The sequence below is a fragment of the Prionailurus bengalensis genome, chromosome A1 (genome assembly GCF_016509475.1).
Source record: "Prionailurus bengalensis isolate Pbe53 chromosome A1, Fcat_Pben_1.1_paternal_pri, whole genome shotgun sequence".
NCBI lineage: Eukaryota > Metazoa > Chordata > Mammalia > Carnivora > Felidae > Prionailurus > Prionailurus bengalensis.
In genome coordinates this window covers 8,825,328-8,849,150 of record NC_057343.1, presented here as the reverse complement: position 1 = coordinate 8,849,150, position 23,823 = coordinate 8,825,328, and the positions used below count along the sequence as shown (strand labels likewise).

The window sequence follows — 23,823 nt, the reverse complement described above, 5'->3', positions numbered from 1 at the left end:
CGGCACCCGCTCGTAGCCTCCTCTCAACACCTATTCCAGCCTCTCGCCATTTACCTGTGACGTACCCATGAATGGCCCGTCCGATGCCATGACCTTCGGGTCTCTCCCAGACCCAGCAGCCCCAGCCTCCACCGGCACTCCGCCACGGTGGTCACTGCTGTGCCCTTCACTGGGGTCTGGAGTCCCAGAAATGGCTCCGACGTACCTTTGTCACTGGCCAACACTGTCCCCTTCCAACGCTCTCAGTTCTTTGCTCAGAAGAGGCTACGTGGGGAGGTAGTTAAGAAGGCGGGCTCTGGGGTCACACTGCCTGGGTTCGAATCCAGCCTCTGCTATTTGGGGCTGTGCGAAGGAGGGCAAGTTACCTAACTCTGTGATTCCTTCCGCTGCCTCATCCATAAAAGGCTCTAACTGGGCGTATGGCCTTGACTTCTACTTTGCTGAGGAAACGGAAGTCAATGGGCACGGAGCCCTACTGTTTCTTATTCCGAAACTTAAAAGACAAACCTTTACTTTGGAAGCTATGTCTTTTCGGAGGTAATACTCCTTGACGACTAGTTCCCTCACTCTCCTGTCTATACCCCCTGCGTTAATTTCCTGTAGCTGCTGTAGGAAATCACCACAAAATGAATGGCTTGAAACAACTCAAATGTATTATCTTTCTGTTCCGTGAATCGAGAATGGGTCTGACCGGGCCAAAAAGAAGGGTGTCGGTAGGTCTGTGTTCCTTTATGGAGACTCCAGGGGACAGTCCGTGTCCCTGTCTTTCCCGGCTTCTAGAGGCTGCCTGCGTTCCTTGACTAGTGGCCCCTTCTTCCATCTTCAAAGCCAATGGCACAGTATCTTCAAATCTCTCTCTGACCCCTGCTCTCATGTCACATCTTTTCTACCTCCCTCTTCTAAGGACCCTCATGATCACATTGGGGCCCCAAAGGACAAGCCCTCCCCCCCCCCCCCACACAACTCAGGTTCCTTAATCACACTTGCAAAGTCCCTTTACCACTTGAGGGACATACAGCTTCTGGGCTTTAGTCTGGGGACATCTCTGGGGGCATCACTGGGACTGCCACACACTCTTGGCTTCTCCTGACCTTGTTTCTGCTATTGTCTCTCTCCCTAGGGTTTCCCCTCTCTGGCTCCACACACACAGCCTCTACAAATGTCTGTCTCTTACCTTTAACAAACAGAACAAATGCACGATCGTCCTTCCTATGCTGTCCTCTGGCTCCCTTCCCTCCGTTTCTTACTCTTCAGAGTCCAGCTCGCCACAGAACAGAGGCAAGTCTCCTGTCCCTGCCTCCAATCCCTTTTCTCCCGTTTGCTTTTCCAATCACCGCAGTCAGGCAACGTGGGCTCTCCCTCCCGCATATGTCTGGGAATGTGGCTACTTCTGTCCTCCTCCCTGCTGCTGACTTGGCTGCAGTCCCCGTCATCCAGGTTACTGGAAAACCCCTGGGCTGTTCTCGCTGCACCAGTGCCTGTCCCTGAACCATTTTGTCTCACGGCGGCAGCCAGAGGGAATCCTCGAAGACTGTACCTCAGGACTCGCTCCTCTGCATGAAGCCCTCATCTCGCTCAGGGTACAGGCCGGGCCCCCATGCCAGCTCACCAGGCCTGGCAGCATCTGGGCCCCACAGCCTCCTGACTTCGGCTCTCACTCTGCTCTCCCTTGTTGACTCTGTTCCAGCTATACTTGCCTCTTTGCCATTCCTTGAACACTTTCAGGACTGTGGTTCTCAAAGAGTGATCCCCAAACCAGCAGTCAGCAGCACCTGAACACTTGTTGAAATGCAAATTATCGGGCCCCACCCTCCACCTGTGACTCAGAAATGCTGGGGGCGGGGCCCTACAATCTGTTTCCCAAGCCTTCTCCGTGGTTCCAATGCCTAAGATGGAGGACTGCTGGTCCAGGCACATTCCCACCTCGGGGCCTTTGCACTGGCAGTTCCCTATGCATGGAAACCTCTTCTCAGCTCCTCCCCAGATATCCAGTGCTCTCTTTTTGGTCTGGATCTCAGCCCAGGAGCTCCTCCTCCAACTCAGGGACCACTGGCCCCCATCAGAGGTCTGAGACTCAGCTCCGTGAAGCGCCTTATCCAAGCTTCTAAGTTTTAATCATTTTAACCTGAATACCTGCAGTTTCTCCTACAGCTGCTACCTCCATGACCCCTCAGAGTTCTTGTTTTACCTTTTTGGCTGCCTGTCTAACAATCCTTTGTGTTAAATTCTCACTGGTAAAATGACTGGAGTGGTTTCTGCCTGCTGGCTGTGCCCTGACTGGCAGTCCGGTGAACTCAGGGATCTAACTCCTTGCCAACGTGGCCAAAGGCAATCATCCTGCTCTCCCCAAAATGAACAGTGAAGGGAACGAAGGGAAAACCATTGTCATTCCAACAGGTCTCTGCTGAATGTATTTTGATGTGCACTTTATGCCTAGATATGTGTGGGCTGTGTGTGTGTGTGTGTGTGTGTGTGTGTGTGTACACTGTGAGGCTGCTTACTGAGATTAAATGATTTATTATCTAAAGTAAAGTGCTTTACTGTTGGTGGGAATGCGAACTGGTGCAGCCACTCTGGAAAACAGTGTAGAGGTTCCTCAAAAACTTAAAAATGGAACGACCCTACAACCCAGCAATAGCATTACTAGGAATTTATCCAAAGGATCCAGGAGTGCTGACGCAGAGGGGCACTTGTACCCCAATGTTTATAGCAGCGCTTTCAACAATAGCCAAATTATGGACAGAGCCTAAATGTCCATCAACTGACGAATGGATAAAGAAGATGTGGTTTCTATATACAATGAAATACTACTTGGCAATGAGAAAGAATGAAATCCTGCCATTTGCAGCAACGTGGATGGAACTGGAAGGTATTATGCTGAGTGAAATAAGTCAGTCAGAGAAAGACAGATACCATGTTTTCACTCATATGTGGGTCTTGAGAAACTTAACAGAAGACCCTGGGGGAAAGGAAGGGGAAGAACTAGTTACAGAGAGGGAGGGAGGCAAGCCGTAAGAGACTCTTAAATACAGAGAAGAAATTGAGGGTGGATGGGAAGTGGGGGAGAGGGCAAAATAGGTGCTGGGCATTGAGGAGGGCACTTGTTGGGATGAGCACTGGGTGTTGTATGTAAGTGATGGACCACGGGGATCTACCCCAAAAACCAAGAGCACGCTTTACACACTGTATGTTAGCCAATTTGACAATAAATTCTATTTTAAAAAAATAAACAAAATAACAGGACAGAACATAAAAAAAATAAAGTGCTTCACAAAAAAATTTTTTTTAATTTATTTGAGAGAGACAGTATGAGTGGGGGAGGGGCGGAGAGCGAGGGAGAGAGAGAGAGAATCCCAAGCAGGCTCTGCACTATTAGCACAGAGCCTGATGTGGGGCTTGAGCTCACAAAACCGTGAGATCCTGACCTGAGCAGAAACCGAGTCTGACGCTTAACCGATTGAGCCACCCCGGGGCCCCTAAAGTGCTTTAAAATGGCCCCTAAGAAGCAATCTGAGTTAGAACACCACGGAAGAGGATGATTTTACAGCCAAGCAGGAAACACCTTTCTCAATTTTTGTTCAGATTGTTGACTTGAAGAAAAGGCAGTGGGATTACATTACGTATGATGGATGTCCTGGTGAACAGTTTTTATTAAGAAAAAATCAGTTTATCCTCTGATCTGACTCTACAAATGTTGAATACATGTCAAGAAGGAGCCCCACACTTTTAGCCTTTCCCAGGCACCGTGTACATCCATCTAGCACCTTCTGGTCCCTCTCACTGCCATTTCTGCCATGACACCACATCCACGTGACAGGGGAAGCCCTTTGTGAACTCACCCCTGCTGGGAACAACTGTAGAAGAAGACAGCACTTTAAAATGCTTTATATCTAAAAAAAAAATAATAATAATAAAAAAAATAAGATGCTTTATATCTTAGCAATAGATCTGTGTTCCGTTTTTCCTATTCATGACAGTAGACCATCCCGAGTCAACCTGGAAATGCTGCAATTTAGAAGACGGGTCACAAACACAAATGAGGGTGGGCCAGGGGGAGCTGTGGTAACCTTGAGAGGGCCCACGTGCCCCGGTCAAGGGGGTGGCTGCCATTCGGTAAGAAGACAACTCACTACAAAATGGGCAACCAACGCCCCCCAGGAAAGATATCCCAATAGCCAATTAGCGCACAAAAAGTGCTCAACATCATTGGTGATGGGGAAATGGAAATTATGACCATAATGAGAGAGTCTTCCCATCTATTGCAATGACTCAAACAACAACAGGATCACTCAGAATTAGTAAGAAGATCAAATGTTGGCAGGTGGTGGGGGAATAGGAACTCACGCACCGCTGAGTGTAGTGCAAAATGGCACAAGCACTTGGAGAACTGTTTGGCACTTTCTCCTAAAGTTACACGCACATCTGTCCTATGACCCAGTAATTTATAACGTAGGAACTTATCTGAGAGAATGACAACCAAAGATCGTGCCAGGATCTTCCTAACAGCCTTATTTGTAAGAGCGAAAAAGTCACAACCCAAATGTCCCTCAGCAGACAAAAGGGCAGATTCGTTGTGGCGTGCTCCTGCAAGTGAAACACGGCAGACAACAGAAAGGGACACACTACCGATTCACTCAGCCATGTGGGTGCATCTCTCGTGTGGAACAAAAGCCCCCGGACACGGTAGGGTATAAAATGTCTCATCTCATTTGTGTGAAATCCCAGAGCAAACAACACTAATCTATGCCGACAGAAATGACTAAGTGGTTGCTGTAGAGGGGAGGGGGGGACTGAGTGGAAAGAGCCATGAAGAAACTTTCTGGAAGGAGGGTAAATTTCGTTTTGAGTCTGTGAACGTATTCATAGCAAGACGTCATCAAACTGAACATTTGAAAATAAAAAGTTTAAAAACAACGAAATGAACGGTCTTCTACGTTTCTCCACATATTTACCCTCTTGATAGCCTGACTTCAGTCGTGTACATCCAAATTTCTATGATTTTTATTTTTTTTTTATTTTTTTTCAACGTTTTTTAAATTTATTTTTGGGACAGAGAGAGACAGAGCATGAACGGGGTGGGGGAGGGGGCAGAGAGAGAGGGAGACACAGAATCGGAAACAGGCTCCAGGCTCCGAGCCATCAGCCCAGAGCCTGACGCGGGGCTCGAACTCACGGACCGCGAGATCGTGACCTGGCTGAAGTCGGACGCTTAACCGACTGTGCCACCCAGGTGCCCCTAAATTTCTATGATTTTTAAAGGATAATTTATCTGGATATAAAATTCTGGGTTGAATGGGTTTCTGCCCCTCCCCCCCACCTTTTTCTGGCACTTTATAAATGTCAGTCCAGTGCTTTCTGGCCTCTGTGTGTTTCTGATGAGGTTACCTGTTGTTCATAACCTCGTTCCCCTGTATGTAATGTGTGCCTTTATCTGATTGCCTTCAACATTTTCTTTTTATCCCTGGTGTTCAGTAGTTGACTAGTATGTGCTTAGGTGTGATTTATTTGTATTGATCCCGTCTGGGGTTCAGTGAGCTTCTTGGGTCCGTGGGTTTATATATAATATAAAATATATATATTTTTATGTTTATTTTTTTTTTGACAGAGAGAGAGAGAGAGATAGACAGAGCATGAGTGGGGGAGGGTCAGAGAGAGAGGGAGACACAGAATCCAAAGCAGGCATCAGGCTCTGAGTTGTCAGCACAGAGCCCGATGCGAGGCTCGAACCCACAGACCACGAGATCATGACCTGAGCCGAAGTTGGACGCTCAAGAGACTGAGCCACCCAGGCGCCCTGTGGGTTGCTCTTTAAAATCAAGTTTAGGATGTCTACGCCCACCATTTCTTCAAGTATTTTTTCTTCCCAATTTCTCTCTTTCTCTATTCCCTTTTGCCAATCCAACTACACACCTGTTACCCACTTGTCATGCACATTCTGTTCCTAGTTTCAATCTTTCTCTCTGTTCTTCTGACTGGATAATATCTCCTGATTCTCTTCAATTTACTGACCCTTTTTCCTGCAGTCTCCAATGTGCTGTGAGGCCTATCCAGTGACTTTTTCATTTCAGAGCTTATACGTTTGGGTTCTAATGTTTCCATTTGGTTCTTTTTTTTTTTTTTTAATGTTCATTTATTTTTGAGAGACAGAGCATGAGCAGGGGAGGGGCAGAGAGAGAGGGAGACAGAATCTGAAGCAGGCTCCAAGCTCTGAGCTGTCAGCACAGAGCCTGACACGGGGCTCAAACTCATGGACCGTAAGATCATGACCTGAGCCAAAGTCGGATGCTTAACTGAGTCACCCAGGCGCCCCTCCGTTTGGTCCTTTTTTATCGTTTTCATTTCTTTGTTGTGTTTCCCTACCAGATTACTTATTACGTTCTTCTTTTTCTAGAAATGCTTGAATACGTTTATAATAGTTTTTAAAATTTCTTATCTGCTAGATCTGCTAATTCTAACACCTGAGTTATTTCAATGCCCATTTCTATTGACTAGTATTTTCCTTGATTATGGGTCCTGCTTCTTTGTATGTCTAATTTAAATATATATATATATGTTCAACGTAATGGATAATATGTTCTAAGGAGCTTCCTTGATGATGGTGAGCTTTGTTTGCCGGCAGGTAAACTACCAGACTCCACTGATTCTGTCAGGCTCGGTTTTACTCTTGTTAGTGTGGGTCAATTTCAGTCTGTCTTTGGTCCTAGAGAGACCCTTACTCCATCTAGGTCATGGCCCTTACTCCTAACGCCTGGCTGTTCTCAGGGATCAATGGATTGCTCAAGAGATCTCCCCACCCTCTCTGGGCTGGAGCTCCAATGTCTCCCAGCACTCTGCAGCCTCTGGTACCTCCATTCAGCTCCCAGCCCTGTAGTAGCCGTCCTCTGCCAGACTTCCCTGTGCACACAGCCTATCCTTCATCTAAAAACACAAGGGAAGTCCGGCACAAATTCCTGGGGCCCTCCTCCGCTCAGCTTACTGCTCGCCAGGCTCAGCTTACTCCTCGCCAGGCTCAGCCCCACAATTTCCAACCCCTTCAATTTTGGCATCTGCTCGTTCAGCTTAGCAAGATGGTGGCCGCAACCCGGAGCACCTCTCTGTGCCGTGGTCTGGGAAGTGGCCCCAGGCAGAAAGCTGGGGCTAATGTGGGATCCACTTAGTATGCTTCCCTTTTCCCAAGGACCACAGGTCTGTAGCGTCTATTGCTCAGTGTTTGGAAACAGGTGCCTCATATATTTTGTCTGTCCTATAGCTGTGTACAGTGGGAAGCCCAGTACCACACTGTGGCTGGAGGCAAAAGTCCAGACAAGCACCCAAGGGATGCTAAGAGGCTCCGTCTCCTCCCACGGGAAGAGGTTCTAAGAACTGAGGTCCCACAAAAGTGCAAGTCATGGAGATGACTGCCCAAGGCTATCTCAGCCAAGATGCCATTATTATCTACAGCACATCGAGTTTGGTCCAGCATGCAGTGTTCTGATTAGAATTTTAGCTTTCTAGCTAGATCTGCCTATGGGGGGGATGTATTTGTCATCGTCAACTGACAAATTGGCATTTTTGTTTTCGTATCAAGCTCTAGTGAACTTAGTTCAAAGCGCTTCCTTGAAAGTCAGAGCCCTTCTTGGTGTACTAACAAAGGAAACAAAACAAGCTGTGCCAAGTAAATCCACCAAGGTAACCGCCCGGACTCAGCTGCCAGCCGGGTCCCTCCGCCTGGAACCATCATTCTGATTAGCGAAACTCCGGCCACATTCCTTATCACTAGCTGTTGTTGGTTGTTTTGTTTTGTTATTTATTTACTTACTTATTATTTTATTTTAGGGAGAGAGAGAGCACAAGTAGGAGAGAAGGGCGGGGGGAGGGGGGAGAGAGAATCTTAAACAAGCTCTATGCTCAGTGTGGAGCTCTACACGGGGCTTAATCCAACAACCCTGGGATCATGACCTGAGCCGAAATCAAGAGTCAGACACTCAACCAACTGAGCCAGCCAGGCACCCCTGTTTTGTTTTGTTTTGTTTTGTTTTGTTTTGTTTTGTTTTTTAAAGACTGTTGTGTTTAGGAGATCTGAGATCAGGATCTGATTCATTATTACTGCAACCTAGTAAGTCCTTACATGGTTGCTTGCAGGGCTGAATTGGTCTGGCTTTCCTCTTCTTCACCAAAATTAACTTCCCCAAAACCTGGCTGAAAAAGTGCAATTCTGATCAAAAAGAGTGACCTGAATCATCGGTACGCAATATACTGCAATTTATATATTACTTTGTTTATTTTTTTAATTTTTTTTTAACGTTTATTTATTTTTGAGACAGAGACAGAGCATGAACGGGGGAGGGGCAGAGAGAGGGAGACACAGAATCTGAAACAGGCTCCAGGCTCTGAGCCGTCAACACAGAGCCCGACGCGGGGCTCGAACTCACGGACCGTGAGATCGTGACCTGAGCCGAAGTCGGCCGCTTAACCGACTGAGCCACCCAGGCGCCCCTATCTTACTTTGTTTAAATAAACTGCCAAATTAAGCAAATAGATTGACAGTACTCTTGAATACCTGAAGGTTGCCCTGGTGACATTTGCGGTTATTTGAATAAATGAGAAGAATTCATCGTGGCACTAGACAAGAAAAATCAAATGTTAAAAAAAAAATCTGTGAAAGGCAAATCACTTGAGTTTTATATCCCAAACAAACACAAATAACTTTAAGAGTTTCATAAACACAAACTCATTCCTTTTCTTGGGGATGGCCACATGGAAAACCTAACTGTCTTCACTATTTTTCCCATTTCCCAAAGGAGAGACCGAGTGAATGGTGGCATTAATGCTGTTCCTGTAATTGATTAGGTATATGGAAGAATCACTTCTTCACTGACTCCTTCATTTCCTTTAATACAGCTCAGCTGTTTTACCCCTAAAAGCCTTTCCTGGATCCCTGCCCGGGTTACCACCCCTGTTCTGAGCTCCCACACCTCGAGCATCTTACTTGCTACACTGGATTTTAATTAGCTGCTTATGTCTGTCTTTCCAATGCACAGGGGTTCCCCAAAGTCAGAGACCTCGCCAGATTCCTCTTCTACTCCTGGCACGCTAATGGGCACCTCTCCTGGGTGCAGTCAAATTCATAAAATGAAGCAGTGAATGGTCCACATTGACCATGCTAAGCCCTGAGCCAAGGTACAAGACACAAAGAAAAAGAAGAGAGAGTCCATGTATGAGAAATTCACAAGTGGGAAGCGATTATGCTCACCCAATTTGTATGTGACTGTCATTTAAAACACATATTTTGCAAAATGCTCTTCAGCAATTTTCAGGTTAAAGCTATAGCAGGTCATGTCTTTCTCTTGTTTTTTTTTTTTTTTTCTGTTGTTTGTTGTTGTCTTTTAAATTATCTTCCCTCGATATCAGTTGAGATCTTACAACACAAAGGCAGTGTGCTATGATCATGATAAGACAAGAGGACCCAGCTCTGTTATTCCTCACAGTTATGTGATTGGGGTTGCTTTTACTTTGTATAGGCAATGTTCACTCATTGTTAAAACAGTGGTGGTATTATCTACCTTACTACCTCCTAGTCAGGATCAAATTAAATAACAAATGAAAGGGCTTTGTAAACCATACCCCACCTTAAATATTAGATTTATAAATATTAGCTTTCTCTTACATTTTACATTTACAGACACATGGCAACAGCAGATTCTGAATTTCAAGAAGCCGCTTGCCCACAGGGTCGTTTACGGTATCCTGATCTATTCGAGTCAGTCAGTTCAGCTTAGCTGAGGATGATGCCCACAGATTGAAAAATATTAGCACATATCAGGAAAGAAAATTACCTTTATTCATAAAATAGTATACATTTTAGGGAGTCACAAACAGACTGTGCATCGGTAAGGCACCTGTTTGGGATAGAAAACTACAATGACATCCACTGGAATAAAATCTAACCATGGCAGCTGACATTACTGGTTTGAATTTTTCCCAGCTCAGACCTTATATCATCTCCCTATAGGAGGGGTGTGTAATTCCAGAACCCAGTCATGCTGAGTGGGGTCCCTCTTGCAGACAAAGTAGTATCTGCGAAGCTAGATGGTCATGCTCAAATTTCTGACAGCAGATTAAATTTACTAGATCAAACCTTCTTTCAAATACACTCATCTCCCCACCAGAGAGCTGAGGACACTGACAGCCCACACTGGGTCTCCTCCAAGTTGTCAAGCAAATTTAACAAGATCCCAACCCTGCGGTTCAGAGGGAATTTTGCATCCCAAAGATTTTCATATGTTGGATTTTTATTTTCATTCAGTTCAACACATTTTCTAATTTACTGTGTGGCTTTCTCTCTGACCCGTGGGTTGTTTGGAAGTACGCTGTTTAATTTCTAAATGTTTGGAGTTTTCCTGGATATCTTCGTGTTTGATTCACAATCTACTTCAGTTATAGTCCAGAACATTTTGCGTGGTTTCGATTCTACTCGTTAAGGTTTTCTTTATGGTTCCACTTGTTAAGGTTGTTTATGTTAACATTTTGAATATGTTCTATGTTGCTCAGTATTCCATGTGAATTTGAAAAGAACGTATATTCTGCTTGTCAGATGGAATGTGCTATTAAGGTCAGTTAGGTCAAGGTGGTTGACGGTGTTATTCAGGTTTTCTGTATCCCTACTGATTTTCTGCCTCCTTGTTCTAATGATACTGAGAGAAGAGGGAAGTCTCTAAACTTACATGTGGATTTGTTTCTGTCTCCGTTCAGTTTTATCCATGTTGGTTGCATGTTATTTGAAGCTCTATTGTTAAGTACATAGATATTTACTATTATTATGTGTTCTTGGTGAGCTAACTCCCTTATCGCTATCTCCTGATAATACTACTGGTCTGAAGGTTACTTTGTGTGATATTAAGATAGATACTTCAACACTCTAATTTTCTCTTCATTGGTGTTAGCGGAGCCTCTCTTTCCCCCATCCTTTTACTTTCATTTTTAAAGTTTATTTATTTATTTTTGGGAAAGACACAGAGAGAGGCAGAGAGAGAGAGAGAGAGAGAGAGAGAGAGAGAGAGAGAGAGAGAATCCTAAGCAGACCCCATGTTTGGCATGGGGCCAGACACAGGGCTTGATCCTACGACCCTGGGATCATGACCTGAACCAAAATCAAGACGCAGGTGCTCAACAGACTGAGCCACCCAGGTGCTCCTCCCGTTTTTCTTTTAAGTCATTTATGTCTTTATATTTGAAGTAGGTTTCTTTTAAGCCACACGTCGCTGCGCCTTACTTTTTTCTTTTTATCCAATCTGACAAAACCGTCTTTTAATTGGTGTACTTAGAAGAGATATTTTTATAAATCAGAAAGTGTGCATTATATTTTTGTGATCCCGAGATTAGTTATTTTTTCTGAGATATCTTCTTGGTTTTGCATTTTGACTTGGGTCTTTTTAAAGCTGTGCGAGGAAGGCAGACAGAATCCAATCTGACATGTAAGGTAATTATAACACACTGAGCCCCCACTATTCTGCCAAATACTCTGCTAGATTCCTCTGTTCTCACTCGCCTGCTGTGACAGGACTGTTCTCTCCATCTTATTGACGGAGGCAATGGGGGCCCCATAGCACAGGCTGGCTAACAACCCTCAATATACACTCTCCCCTTCTTTCGTAGTGATAGAATAATATTTGGGCAAGGTCACCAAGAAAAAATAAGGAGCACATTTCCCAGTCTGTGTCATGGCAAGGTTTGCCTTGGAACTTCGTTCTGGCCAATGAGATATAAACCGAAGTGTAAATCCTGGGACTTTCCCCCAAAGAGAGCTGACCCACTCTCTCGGTTTCTTTGTCCATTCCTTCCTCCTTCCTGCTACCTGGAATAGAGATATGGTGACTGTAGCACCAAACACCACACGGGGCCGTGAAGGAAGGGCCACCATCTTGAGGCGGTAGGATGATCAACTGTAAGAGGCCTGGCGCCCTGCAGACGTTGTAGAGCAAAGCCATACCTGTCCCTGGGGGCCCACCTCCTGACTTTTACATGAGAGAAATAAAACTCTGCTTTGATTAAGTTATAATTTGGGGGGCGGGGGCGGAATCTGTTATTTGTCCTGAACTCAATCCTAACGGATATAGCCTAGGGCCAATTACCATCACACTGTGTTATGTAATTAATTACACTGTCATCCATGTTTAGACAGATTCATCCTAACGTCTATCATGGTTTTGTGGGAAAGTACGGAATTGGGAGAAGCAGCTACTTTACCTGATTTTTCAAATTAGAAATTACCAAAAAAAAAAAAAAAAAAAAGAAAAGAAAAAAAAAGAAATGGTGGTGGGGGTGGGGAAGCCATGGTAAACTTACACACTGTATGTAGACTTCCAGGTTTGGGCCTAAGACCTGGCTCTGCCCAAACCAGCTGTATGCACTTAGGGGAGTCCCTTAATCCTTCAGAACCCCAGTTTCCTATAAAATAAAGATACCAACACCTACTTCATTCAGTCATCTGAATAAATAAATAAGACATATCATATAACAGAGCTTGGCAAGTACAAGCACTATATAAACATAAGGTCTTATGGTCATAAAACTAGAAGCCATTTTATATATAACCTTGAAAGGTAAAATCATCTCACAAATACCCTTCCAGTGGTGTGTATATGTATGTGTGTGTTGCTAGTTATAAATGAGATGAAATTGAACATTTTATTCTAGTGAGGAACTTAAGAGCATAATAAATAACAATTTAGTGCTTACTGTCACAAACTTAGATATATATATATATAAAAGTTCTCAGATATAGATATAGATATATAGATATATATATATATATATACACACATATCTCAAAGTTCTCAGAATTCTTTAGTATCTCTTTTTGGATATTATAGAAAATATCCAGGTTTTTGGGGTTTTTTTTGCTTTGTTTCAATAAGCTGAATGTGATTTGATTTCAACAATATTTGATTTCAATACTCAAAATGTGGATTTAATAATTTAGCTTTCTGTATAATACCTGAGAAACTCTGCCAGAATGATTGCCTTGTTAAATGCCGCTCGCTGTCTTAAAACTTTATTTCATGTTAAGTATTTTTTAAAGAGTTCGAGAGAGAGAAAAAAGCAAAGCCCATCACAAGTCTGAGGCTTGCAGAAAGATACAATGCGTGTGTCTGGCTTGGGACAGGTCTGGCTGGGAGAGCATCAGTGCACCTGGGAGTGTGAACCAGAAGGCTCCATTTAGATACAGCTATGCACTGCATGTGTTTTTTTTCTCCGGTGGAGCTCATCTAATTCAGATTTAAATTCATACATTATTATTTATGAATTATTAACTATTTTTTAAATTCATACATTTTTAAGGCTCAGTGTTCCTAATAAGGCAGCTTTGCTGGACAGAGAACCATAAACATCCACCTGATGGTCGTCAACAACTCGAAGCCTAAGGTCTCGAAAGAAAATAACCTGCATCTAGGAGGAACGTCGTATAAACCCATTTCAGCATTTACAAATATAAGCAGGACCCTTCAATAATTCAATACCTGACTTCCAAATTTGGAGAATGTCACTCTATCCAAAAGTTGAGGCTCATATTTTAAGAACTACATTTTCTGGAAATTTTTTAAAAATGTGATTAAAAAATCAAATATCTATTTCTAGCATCTTGACTCCTCCTCCCCGTGGATGTGGTGGTTTCTGGTCCCCTGGGGACCTAAAATGCCCTTCATCCCACAATCATTGTAGCTTGGCTTTTCCAAGGACAGACCCAATTAAGGCCAACTCCAAACACAAGGTAAGAGTCATCCTCCCTGAAGGGTGACTCAAGCATGAGAAGCTTTCAAGAGGATGACCAGAGATCCCTGTCTCCACATCCACATATGGTGTAACCCAGATGATGGCAATTTTAGCCACTCCCCAAGGACTCGACTCCTGGACCACAAAATGCTCTATCTCAAACTGCACCCTGGTACATAATTGGGTATTACGTGTCTCTTCTCAGGTGTGTGTGTGTGTGTGTGTGTGTGTGTGTGTGAGAGAGAGAGAGAGAGAGAGAGAGAGAGAGGGAGAAAGGGATGGGAAGGGAGGAAGGGAGAGAGGAGTAGTGATGGAATTTCTTCTTTATCTACACTGAGATTAAATCCACCATCATCTTGTATCTTGATTTATAGAGTAAAAATCAAGGATCTTTCACATACAGATGAATTTAGAACAAATGTGAATTTCTATCCAAAATCTGTCCACACTCTGAGACTAGATTTCCAAGAAAATGACACAAGAGGAAAAAAGTAATTTGCATAATACTGCAAATAATAGCAAAAAACTGGGGCAAATCTAAGTGCTCAAAGGAGAGGAGTGGCTTATTCTAGTGTGCCGCCATGGTTAAATGTTTTATCACTATTAAATGACCATTGTGAATTGTTTTTTTGATACGTGGAGAGGGGAAAAAAATAGTGTTCCTTCCACAGATGTGCAGAATGGTTAATGCCAGAAAACGGTCACGGCATCTGTTGGCCCAGTGCACGCACAGTGGGCCAACAGGCATCAGTAGGTGCTCGGTAGGAGATGGTCTCAGAGTTTACCTTGAAATCAACTGCCAGCAAGTTCTACTTAAAAATGATTATAATCAGAATCCTCCGTTGGCGTGGGTAACACACATCAAAATCTCTGACTGGGGTAATACACCTTCTACAGGATTCTGCTGTAGCTCCTTCACCAGACATGTCCCAGTTGGGAACGTACTGTAAATATGAAGTGTGTCGGCAAATACACCAGGGGATTAGTTTCTGTGGTCGGTTCCCGAAAGCCCGTCTAACCCAGCTGGGAGCGGACTCAGAGACTGACAGCCCTATAGCCTGACAGGCCGAGGTGAAGGAAGGAAGATGATATTCCTTCCCTTCTTCTGGGAGCCAGGCCAACTCCATGGGGAATGTCAGAGCAGGTGGGATATGTCCTCTGCATCTTTCCTTTCTGCACCCTTTCCCCTCCCCTCCTGGGCTTCTCTCCCGAGGCCCTCAGGCTGCCCACAGCACTCCACTAGGGGACCCCATCCTCCCATACCTACCCCAAATTCCCTACCGCCCCCTCCCTGTCCTTGACCCAAATCGAAATCCTCACTCCTTCAATGTAGTTCATTGGTTCTCAAATTTCACTGTACTTCATGAACATCTGGGAATTAAATTTAAAAAAAGCCTAGTGGCTCCAGTCCGTTGAGTGTCCGACTTCAGCTCAGGTCATGATCTCACGGTTCGTGAGTTCAAGCCCCGCATCGGGCTGGCTGTTGTCAGCACAGAGCCCGCTTCAGATCCTCTGTCCCCCTCTCTCTGCCCCTCCCTCGCTCATGCTCTCTTCTCTCAAAAATGAACAAACACTTATAAAGAAGAAGAAGAAAAGCCTAGGCCCCAACCTCAAATATTTTGATTCTGTTGCCTGAGAGGTCCTGGGAACCGTTAGTTTAAAGAGCACTGCAGGTGATTCTAATATGCACCAGGGCTGAGAACCCCGCGGTCAAGGTGATTCTGGCTAGATGCTAGAAGCCTTTGATTGCATTTCTTCACAGCAAGGATGTAAACAACGGATGGCTGCCTACCAGCAGATACGGGTAGATTCCAGGGCAGCATTTTAACACATATGAAAAGTTTGAGCAGTAGGTTTTAGATTTGGGGAACAGGCCAGCCCTGTTCTGGGGATATACAGTAAATGCTGCTAAACCCTTCTGATTTTTGCAGCGTCTTCCTCTTCCATGTCTGAGTTCACATGTGGAAATTCTAGCTCCCCCCACCCCCACCACGCCCCTCACAGCCCCTCATAGCTCCCAGCTCCGGAAGCCCTCATCTGACTCCGCTGACAGGGGTCTAAATGAGGGTAGGGATGCTGGGAAGGAGATAGGATCGCCCATCTCTCTTTCTAGACGATCACTCAAAAGTCAGCTTTATAAGCTTAATTCTCTTTTCCCTTTAAGGGTGTTCCTTGCCGGCCAAGCTAAGCCGGGCAGAACTTGTGGCCTTTACAGTTAATAGTAGATCCCCACAGTGTAGTGTCCACCTTCTCCCAAACACAGGCTCTGCAGTGGCTCAGGTGCTCGCTGCTAAAACATCCGCTGGGCTCAGTGCTGGGTGTCATGGCCCCGGCCCTGGGGCTACCAAGGCCTTCTGCCCTCTCCCCTCACCCCGCGGTTTATTCATTTGGCAGATGACTTCTGGTTCTATTCTTAACACTAATGCAGACCTCAAATAACACCGAAACACAAAAACTCAGCGCAATCCTTGCGTGGTTCCTGCTGCGTTCAGAAGCTTCAGGAAAGGGCCGAGGGAAGCGGGGTTGGATTCGGCATGCCCTATCTAGTTCGGTCAGGGTGCACACCCCGATCCAAAGCTTGCCCGCGGGGGTGCAGACATCCCTCCGGGGAGGAATTCAGGCTACAATGGAAGATTCTGTCCTCTATTTTCTGATTCAAGGTGCTACACACCTTACTAGGAGAGTCTCCTCCTCGGGCTGCGTTATCAGCATTATCTTCTTTAACCGACTTTCCTTTTTATGAAAGGACACCTGAGGGACAGAGAGGTTAGCCAACTGGCCCTACCTGAACCCGTGTCATTGGCCCGCAAAGTCCATGCTCAGAACCATTCACTCTCAGAACAATCTAAAAACTCATCCATTTGGGATGCCTGGGTGGCTCAGTTGGTTAAGCATCTGACACTTGATTTCAGTTCAGATCATGATCTCACGGACATGAGATCAAGCCCCACATTGGGCTCCACACTGAGCACAGAGCCTACTTAAGATTCTGTCTCCCTCTCCCTCTGCCTGCATGCCCATTTGTGCTCTCTCAAAAAAAAAAAAAAAACCCAGCTTAAAAACCCATCCATTTCACGCACACTCGTGGCCCTCGGCTTCCCAAGAGCTCCTCTGTAAGTTCTGCCATTGCTGCTCTTGGCAGACCTCTCTCGGGAAACCTACACCTGGGTTCATGCACTGGGTTCCTCATCCAGGGATGGCCAGGGGTACGGGGCCACCTTGCTGCTCTGGACCACTCACAGGTGAGGCTGGGAAGGAGGGACCATTATTTACTGCTTTCCCCCAGGGGCCTTAGAGGGGAGAAAAGCCCACTGTTGACCTACCTCAGTGACGAAAGAAGTCACAAAACTCGCAGGGAAGGAAAAGAAACCCAACAACTCAGTTAAACAAAAAGGAAGAAACAGAGAGGGGTGATGGGGGTACCGTGTCTGGAAATCACTCTGCAGTTCACTGCACATCCTTGGCACCCATGTTCCCCAGGGAAGTCTGGTCTTCAGCTTCCATGCCTGTTCGCACGGCTATTTGCCGGAAGGACCAGCCACAGCCTCTCTGCGTGGCTGGCAGGAAGGAAAGGAGCTGTGCCACCTGCCAAGGATGGCTGGGACCGTCCAAGTCCCCTCACTCATGGAGGGAGCCCCACCGGCACTTGGCAGGCTGCCCCCAGGACCACAACGGATGGAGGACATACACTCATTGTAAAGAGAAGACAGCAGGCCGAGGGGAATAGGCCAGGCTGACGTTCCCTTTGCTGACTGATTCCTGAGGAAACACAGTAACGGAACCTCAAGAGAGAACTGAGATCGAGAAATTGGAACGTGGAGAATACGTGCTCTGATCTTTGGCCTAGAGTGTGGAAGCCCATCCGTCTCCATGACACCCCCCGGTCTGGGGATCATCCCATCACTTGCCAGGTCTCCATGTTCAGACTGAGCTCTGCCATTTTATCGGCCAAAGGTGAGTGGGAATTTCAACACAGACCCCAGCATATTTAATCCACCCAGGCTTGTGTTTCTGGTCTTGTTCTATATCACAGAGTGTTTCATGGCGAGGCCTATGGTGGCAGGAAGCCTTGGAATGTCTGCAGAGATCTAGTGCAGAGAGCGCCTCGTGTTACCCAGCAAAGCTGTGCTGCTTCCTTGGGAGCTCTGCCTGCCCGGGGGTACCGAGACGGAGGGGCTGTGGTCACGGCTCACAACGCAGACGGATGTGTGTGCCGCCATCTGCGAAGAGCGGAGTCGAGGCCGGATTAGCGAACTGTTATGAAGCTGTCTTTGTGACAACAGAGCTGTAAAAATTATGGCTCCCTGCAAGGCCACACCAACGCACCACTGTGCTGGGTGAGATGCTTCATTTTTCCAGGCAGCTCTGCCCTGGCTGATTACGTGAGACGTAACTGCTTTTGATGCACATTCACAGGTATCAGGAAAAGACATTCTTGGCGTTCCTCATTTTCCATGCCCTACTTACCAACTTCATCCCTGACGTTTGCAAGTTCGACTGACAGCTCTTTTTCTTTCACAAGGGCACTTTCATTCTGAAAAAAAAACAAAACGGATACCGAGAGTCCCCTAGTTTTACGCCAGATAAGCCCCCGTGACATGTTTAATTAATGAATCATATTAAGCAAATATTTATGAGTCTAGCCCTTAAGGAGATAATTTTCTCATTATAGAAGCATAGAAAAAAAAATTACAAAGCCAAGTCCGACTCATTCATTTGCATCACATTCAAATCACAAAGCTCGCTTTTCACTCTACTGCACCGTTTATACATCAACCTACAACCCCTTCTTTGCACGTCTATGCCCTGCATGGTAATCCGCTGTTATGTATTATTACACACCGTTAATTACTATCACTAGTGTGAGATTTTTGAGCATGAAAACATCCACACCACCGTCTTCTGACGGGCGAATGCTAACTTTACCAACTGTCTCCTTACACGTACCCTTCTGTCCATATGTACGTGGTCGGCTACCGAATAAGTAACGAGCAGAAAGCTTAACGTGAAACATTTTTTTTTTTTTGTAATGAGATCAACACCAAAACTTAAGGTTTCCAAGTTTTTTTGTTCCACTCTGTGCATCACTAGAAAGAACAAGACGAAAAGTCCCACGTGAGGTACTATTAAGGGCAAAGGACACCATTTGTAACCACACGGCCCCTGAGTTGTTTTCAGATCGTATGTATTCTATGACATGAAACAGAGAGGTACCTGAAGATATGCTGACTTTGTAATCTGGGTTGAGTCACCAGAAATAGCTACATTTGTTATGATTTTATTGTTACTAATAATAACTAGAAAAGGTGTGCTATATCAATTCTCTTTGCATTAGAGATACCAAAAATGTAGGCCTTCAAAGAAAGTCTCTTCATTCGGTTAGAATGTGCTCCCAAAGCAAACATTTCCAAAAAGGGAGTTGAAGCTAAAAATTGTACCAGATCTCTAGCATGAATATCATCAGGGTCTTGTGAATGTTCTTTCTTGATTAACCTCCTCTGACTTTGATTACAGCACCTCCAAAGAACCTGTTAACCTACCTCAAGGATGAAAGAAGTCATGAAACTCGCCGTGAAGAAAAAAAACTCAATTAAAAAAAAAGGAAAAAATGGGGGCGGGGTGGTGTTAACACGTAGATCTAGGTAACACGTGTGCTACTTTGGGTTGATGGGACGGACGGTCTCAGGTCATCCAAAGGGCATTTGCTACACAATGTCATAATTTCATAGTACCCAAATAAAACTCTATTTGTGAATACTGTGAATACTTTAATATTTTAGCTATTTTAGTCACGGGCATCAACAAGGATTAGCTCATGGTTCTTTTAAGAATAATGTAGCAATAACGCATCCTTTGAGGGACGGTGGGCCCCCATTTTATTCATAAAGCTCTCTCCTTCCATCCCAGCCCTCAGCATCCTTGCCCTCCCTAAATCTGAAGTCTAGCAATCACACCCGAGAATAGATAGTTTCCTAATCACTAAGGGATGCTGCCTCTATGCCAAGCCCGCTGCACAGGGTTATAAAGAGGGTTGAAGAAATTAATATATGCAAAGTAATTAGTAATTAGAAGTAATATATGCAACCTGGCACTTGGCAAGCTCTTTATAAGTGTTAGTCGTTCTTAGAAGTCTTTTCTTTCATTTTATTTGCAACTGACTAATATCCTATAGATACTAGGGTCTTATCCACATTAACGATCTAAATGTGTTTAGGAATATGGCATATTCTTATGCTCTATTCTTTGCTTTGTTTTGCTTTTTGAAAATACCTTCCTGGCTCTGCCCTGATTCTGTTCTCAGTTCGAAGTCTAGATACCTGGGGAAGCGTTCTAATCAGGTAGACCACAGGGATTCCCTGCTTGCTCCAACACAGCATAATGTGGCCGGCTGACTTTCAACGTGTTACTACAAATTAAGAAAACCTGGAATTCCAGAGTGGCTAGCTTTCTGTATTCACCCTGAAAGGATCTTAAACTAGTGAAAAAATTAACTTGTTTCTCCTATCAAGAAACACCTGGCTGGCTCAGTTGGTAGAGCATGAAACTCTTGATCTCTAGGTTATTAAGTTCAAGCCCCACGTTGGGTGTAGAGATTACTTTAAAAAATATATATATCGGGGCGCCTGGGTGGCGCAGTCGGTTAAGTGTCCGACTTCAGCCAGGTCACGATCTCGCGGTCCATGAGTTCGAGCCCCGCGTCAGACTCTGGGCTGATGGCTCAGAGCCTGGAGCCTGTTTCCGATTCTGTGTCTCCCTCTCTCTCTGCCCCTCCCCCGTTCATGCTCTGTCTCTCTCTGTCCCAAAATAAATAAACATTGAAAAAAAAATATATATATATGAATAATAATTTTTAATCCTCAGTTCCTAGGCACAGCCAGAGAAGTGAAGTAAAGCTGACCCTTGACCAACATTGGTTTGAACTGGGTGTGTCCACTCCCACTCCAATTTTTTTTCTTTTTTCAAAATTGTTTTAAATTTTATTTGTTTTAGAGAGAGAGAGACAGAGAGCAAGAGTGGGAGAGAGAGAGAGAGAGAGAGAGAGAGAGAGAGAGAGAGAGAGAGCCTCAAGCAGGTTCCATGCCCGGCACAGAGCCCGATGTAAGGCTTCATCCTCCCATAACCCTGGGATCATGACCTGAGCTGAAATCAAGAGTCGGACGCTCAACCGACTGAGCCACCCAGGCGCCCCCTGAATTGTTTTCAATAAATATAGTATAGTACTGTAAATGTATCTTCTCTTCCTTGTGATTTTTTAAATAATAATTTCTTTTCCCTAGTTTATTATAAGAACATAGCATATAATACAATATACAAAATGTGTTAATCAACTGCTCTTAGTAAGGCTTCTGGTCCACAGTGGGTTATTCGCGGTGAAGTTTTGGGGGAGTCACAAGTTATTCACAGATTTTCTACTGTGCAGGAGTTGAGCACCCCAATCCCTGGTTCTTCAAGGGTTAACTGTACTGTACTTATCAGTCTCAAAATAGCATTATTAAAGTATTCACAGTCAGAGTGCTGACAGATGCAAAGACTTAGATGAGGTTAGGCAGTGAACAACCAGAACTTAACAAAACCCCACAAACCAACTCTGATTTCTAACATGAGCCAACGCTTCCCTCAGCTCCCCACACCCACCACCCCCACCCCGGAAAGAAGCCCTGGGCAGATGTGAACAGTGTCCTGCCCAGGGATCTCCCAGATCACAGTAAATCACTCTACACTTTCCAGCCACAGGAGAATGAGACATTTGGGGAAGGAGTGGCTTGGAGGCCCAGTGAGGAGACCGTGCTGATTCTGGTAAAGATTATGGGCAACCTTCAGACCTGAATCACTGTTGTGAAAAGCTGCCGCTAATACTGACAGCCAGGCTGGACCCACCCATCCTCGCTTTAGGGGAGACACAAGTGAGAGAATAAAAGAAAAGGACCAAGAAAAGAAAGGGAGCAGATGGGAAGAGAAGAGAGATGGAAGGGGAGATAGGAAGGGGACGGGTGAGACCACAGACCCTGCACCCTCTCCATCTGGGGAGACAGTGATGGGGAAAGAGTGAAGGAAGACAACCCAACTCGACCTCAACCTTTTGCAAGCATAGCCTATAGAGCCAACTGCAGTTTCAAACTACAGTCATCAGATGGCTTACCGAGGAAAGACTGGCTGTTAAACATTAGCAACAAACCTGAAGGCTTAAATGTCAAGGTAAACAACGAAACTCTGGTAAGGTCTAGCTAATGACAGCATTAATATTAGTGTGAACATTTCCAAACACTTCGCGAACGTGAGGCACAGAGCTGGGTAGGCCCTTTCCCTCACTTGGTCCTCCAGGTGAGGCTGTCAGGTGGGTGCTGGGTTCTATTTCCCTGCGTGGAGGATGAAACTGAAGCTCCAGGCTAAGCAAGCCGCCCGTGCACGACTGGCTGGGAAGGGGTGAAGCCAGAGTCTATTACAGACACAGCCTCAGGATCCAAACTGCACCAGTTCTCAGACTGGATAGGAGCACTTATCGGTGGTCAGTGTCAGCTCCTCACCACTTTTTCAATAAAAAAAAATTCCCTGGCTGCATTCACACCCCACCCCACCGTTGGAACTACCTGCCTTTGCCCATGGTATGGATTTGTTGGCCGCTCGCCAGTACATTTCCAGCATGGCCTGCCTGAGGCTGTAACTTCTGAGAGGGTAGCTGTTCAGCTTTCCCCATCAGCTATCCCTAACCCCTGTGAATCCGTTCCTCCTGAAGATGCTGACTCAGCCCAGCTCTGCTCGCTAAGGCCAGCCTGTGTGGGTTGGCGACAGTCCTTTCTTCTTAAGTGCTTCTTTTTGAAATGATACCAACCCTTCTGATTTATGAATTTTCTGCATCAATTAAGTTACTCTTTGTTTCCTGAAAGCTAAACCAGAATGACTAGTGCTGCCCTGCAGTGGAGTGAGTCAACAACAACAGGACTGCAGGAACTCTCTTCCTTAACGCAAGAAGTGAACTTCAAGGAACCTTCCATGCTCTCCTCCTGCCTCAAGTTACTCTGCCATCCATCATGGCTCAACAGATTCCAAAGGTGATCTCGCAAGGCCGTTAGGTTCTGTTGAACACACAGGAGGAAGGCGGCCCCAAAGACTCCCTTTGAAAGGGTCTCATGCCACGATTCCCCTTCGCTCCCCAACCTAAGCCAGTCCAGCGCGATGACGTGTTGGGATGACTGAAATATGAGCACGGCCCCCTCTGACGGCCCAGTGTGAGATCAGTGCTTCCCGACATGGGGAATGAGTGGAAAATTCCTAACTGGTGCCAAGCACGAGCTCCTGCTTTCACTCTAAAGGTCTAAAAATAGAACTCAGTATTAACCATCCAAACGATCCCGGTGACACAGTCCAGAAATCGCAAAGTCTAAAAGGCCATTCCTCTAAAATTACTGTTTACTCTAGGACAGGCTTAACTGGAAATGGACCCTTGGAGAACATTCATCCAAGCCCCATACCAACAGCTGTGTCTTCTTATGCACCTCTTTTATTTGGTCACGTACCTCTCTTTTGCACACTGAGTTCTCTACTCTTTTTAGCACGATACGCTGTATTCACAGATGGAATCCGAGATGAGCTATCCCCATGAAACATCCAACTCTCCCCCTCTACCTCTAGCCCTAAACACACCGCTGCAAGTGTGGCACAGTGAAGCCTGTACTTCTCACGTATGGCTCTCCACGCTAAGGTGCTCAGCGACTCTTGCCGAATGCCACCATGAATCTCTCCTAGCTACACAAACCTGGCAAAGCCTACAAACCGCTAATCGTGCCATTGACTTCAAGTAACTGGATGTGTGGCCAAGCCCGAAGCCGGCCTGCCACACTCTGTCATTTTAACATGCTTCGTCAATGGGCGTTACCTGTTCAGCTGGTTGATGCCACCCATGAGAACTTGGTGGTAACAGGGAGTGAAAATGCCACTCTTTGTTAGCGTCACCCACGTGATTCTACACTTGGACATGAGCTCCCTAAGCTCCTCCTCAAATCGGAAACCAAAGGAACAGACTAGTTACTATGAGACCAGAGGAAGAAGGAGCAGGAGGAATGTGGGAGCACC

The 23,823-nt window shown here is 45.4% G+C and overlaps 1 protein-coding gene across 3 annotated transcripts in view; it reads right to left on the bottom strand.

The window, feature by feature from the left end:
• Positions 1-23,823, bottom strand: part of MTUS2 (microtubule associated scaffold protein 2) — a 373,273-nt gene that overhangs the window by 38,715 nt on the left and 310,735 nt on the right. For all 3 annotated transcript variants that reach the window (XM_043576011.1, XM_043576018.1, XM_043576028.1), the window contains one exon: positions 18,220-18,286. In XM_043576011.1, coding sequence (XP_043431946.1) covers positions 18,220-18,286 — 67 coding nt within the window. The remainder of the gene's footprint in view (positions 1-18,219; positions 18,287-23,823) is intronic.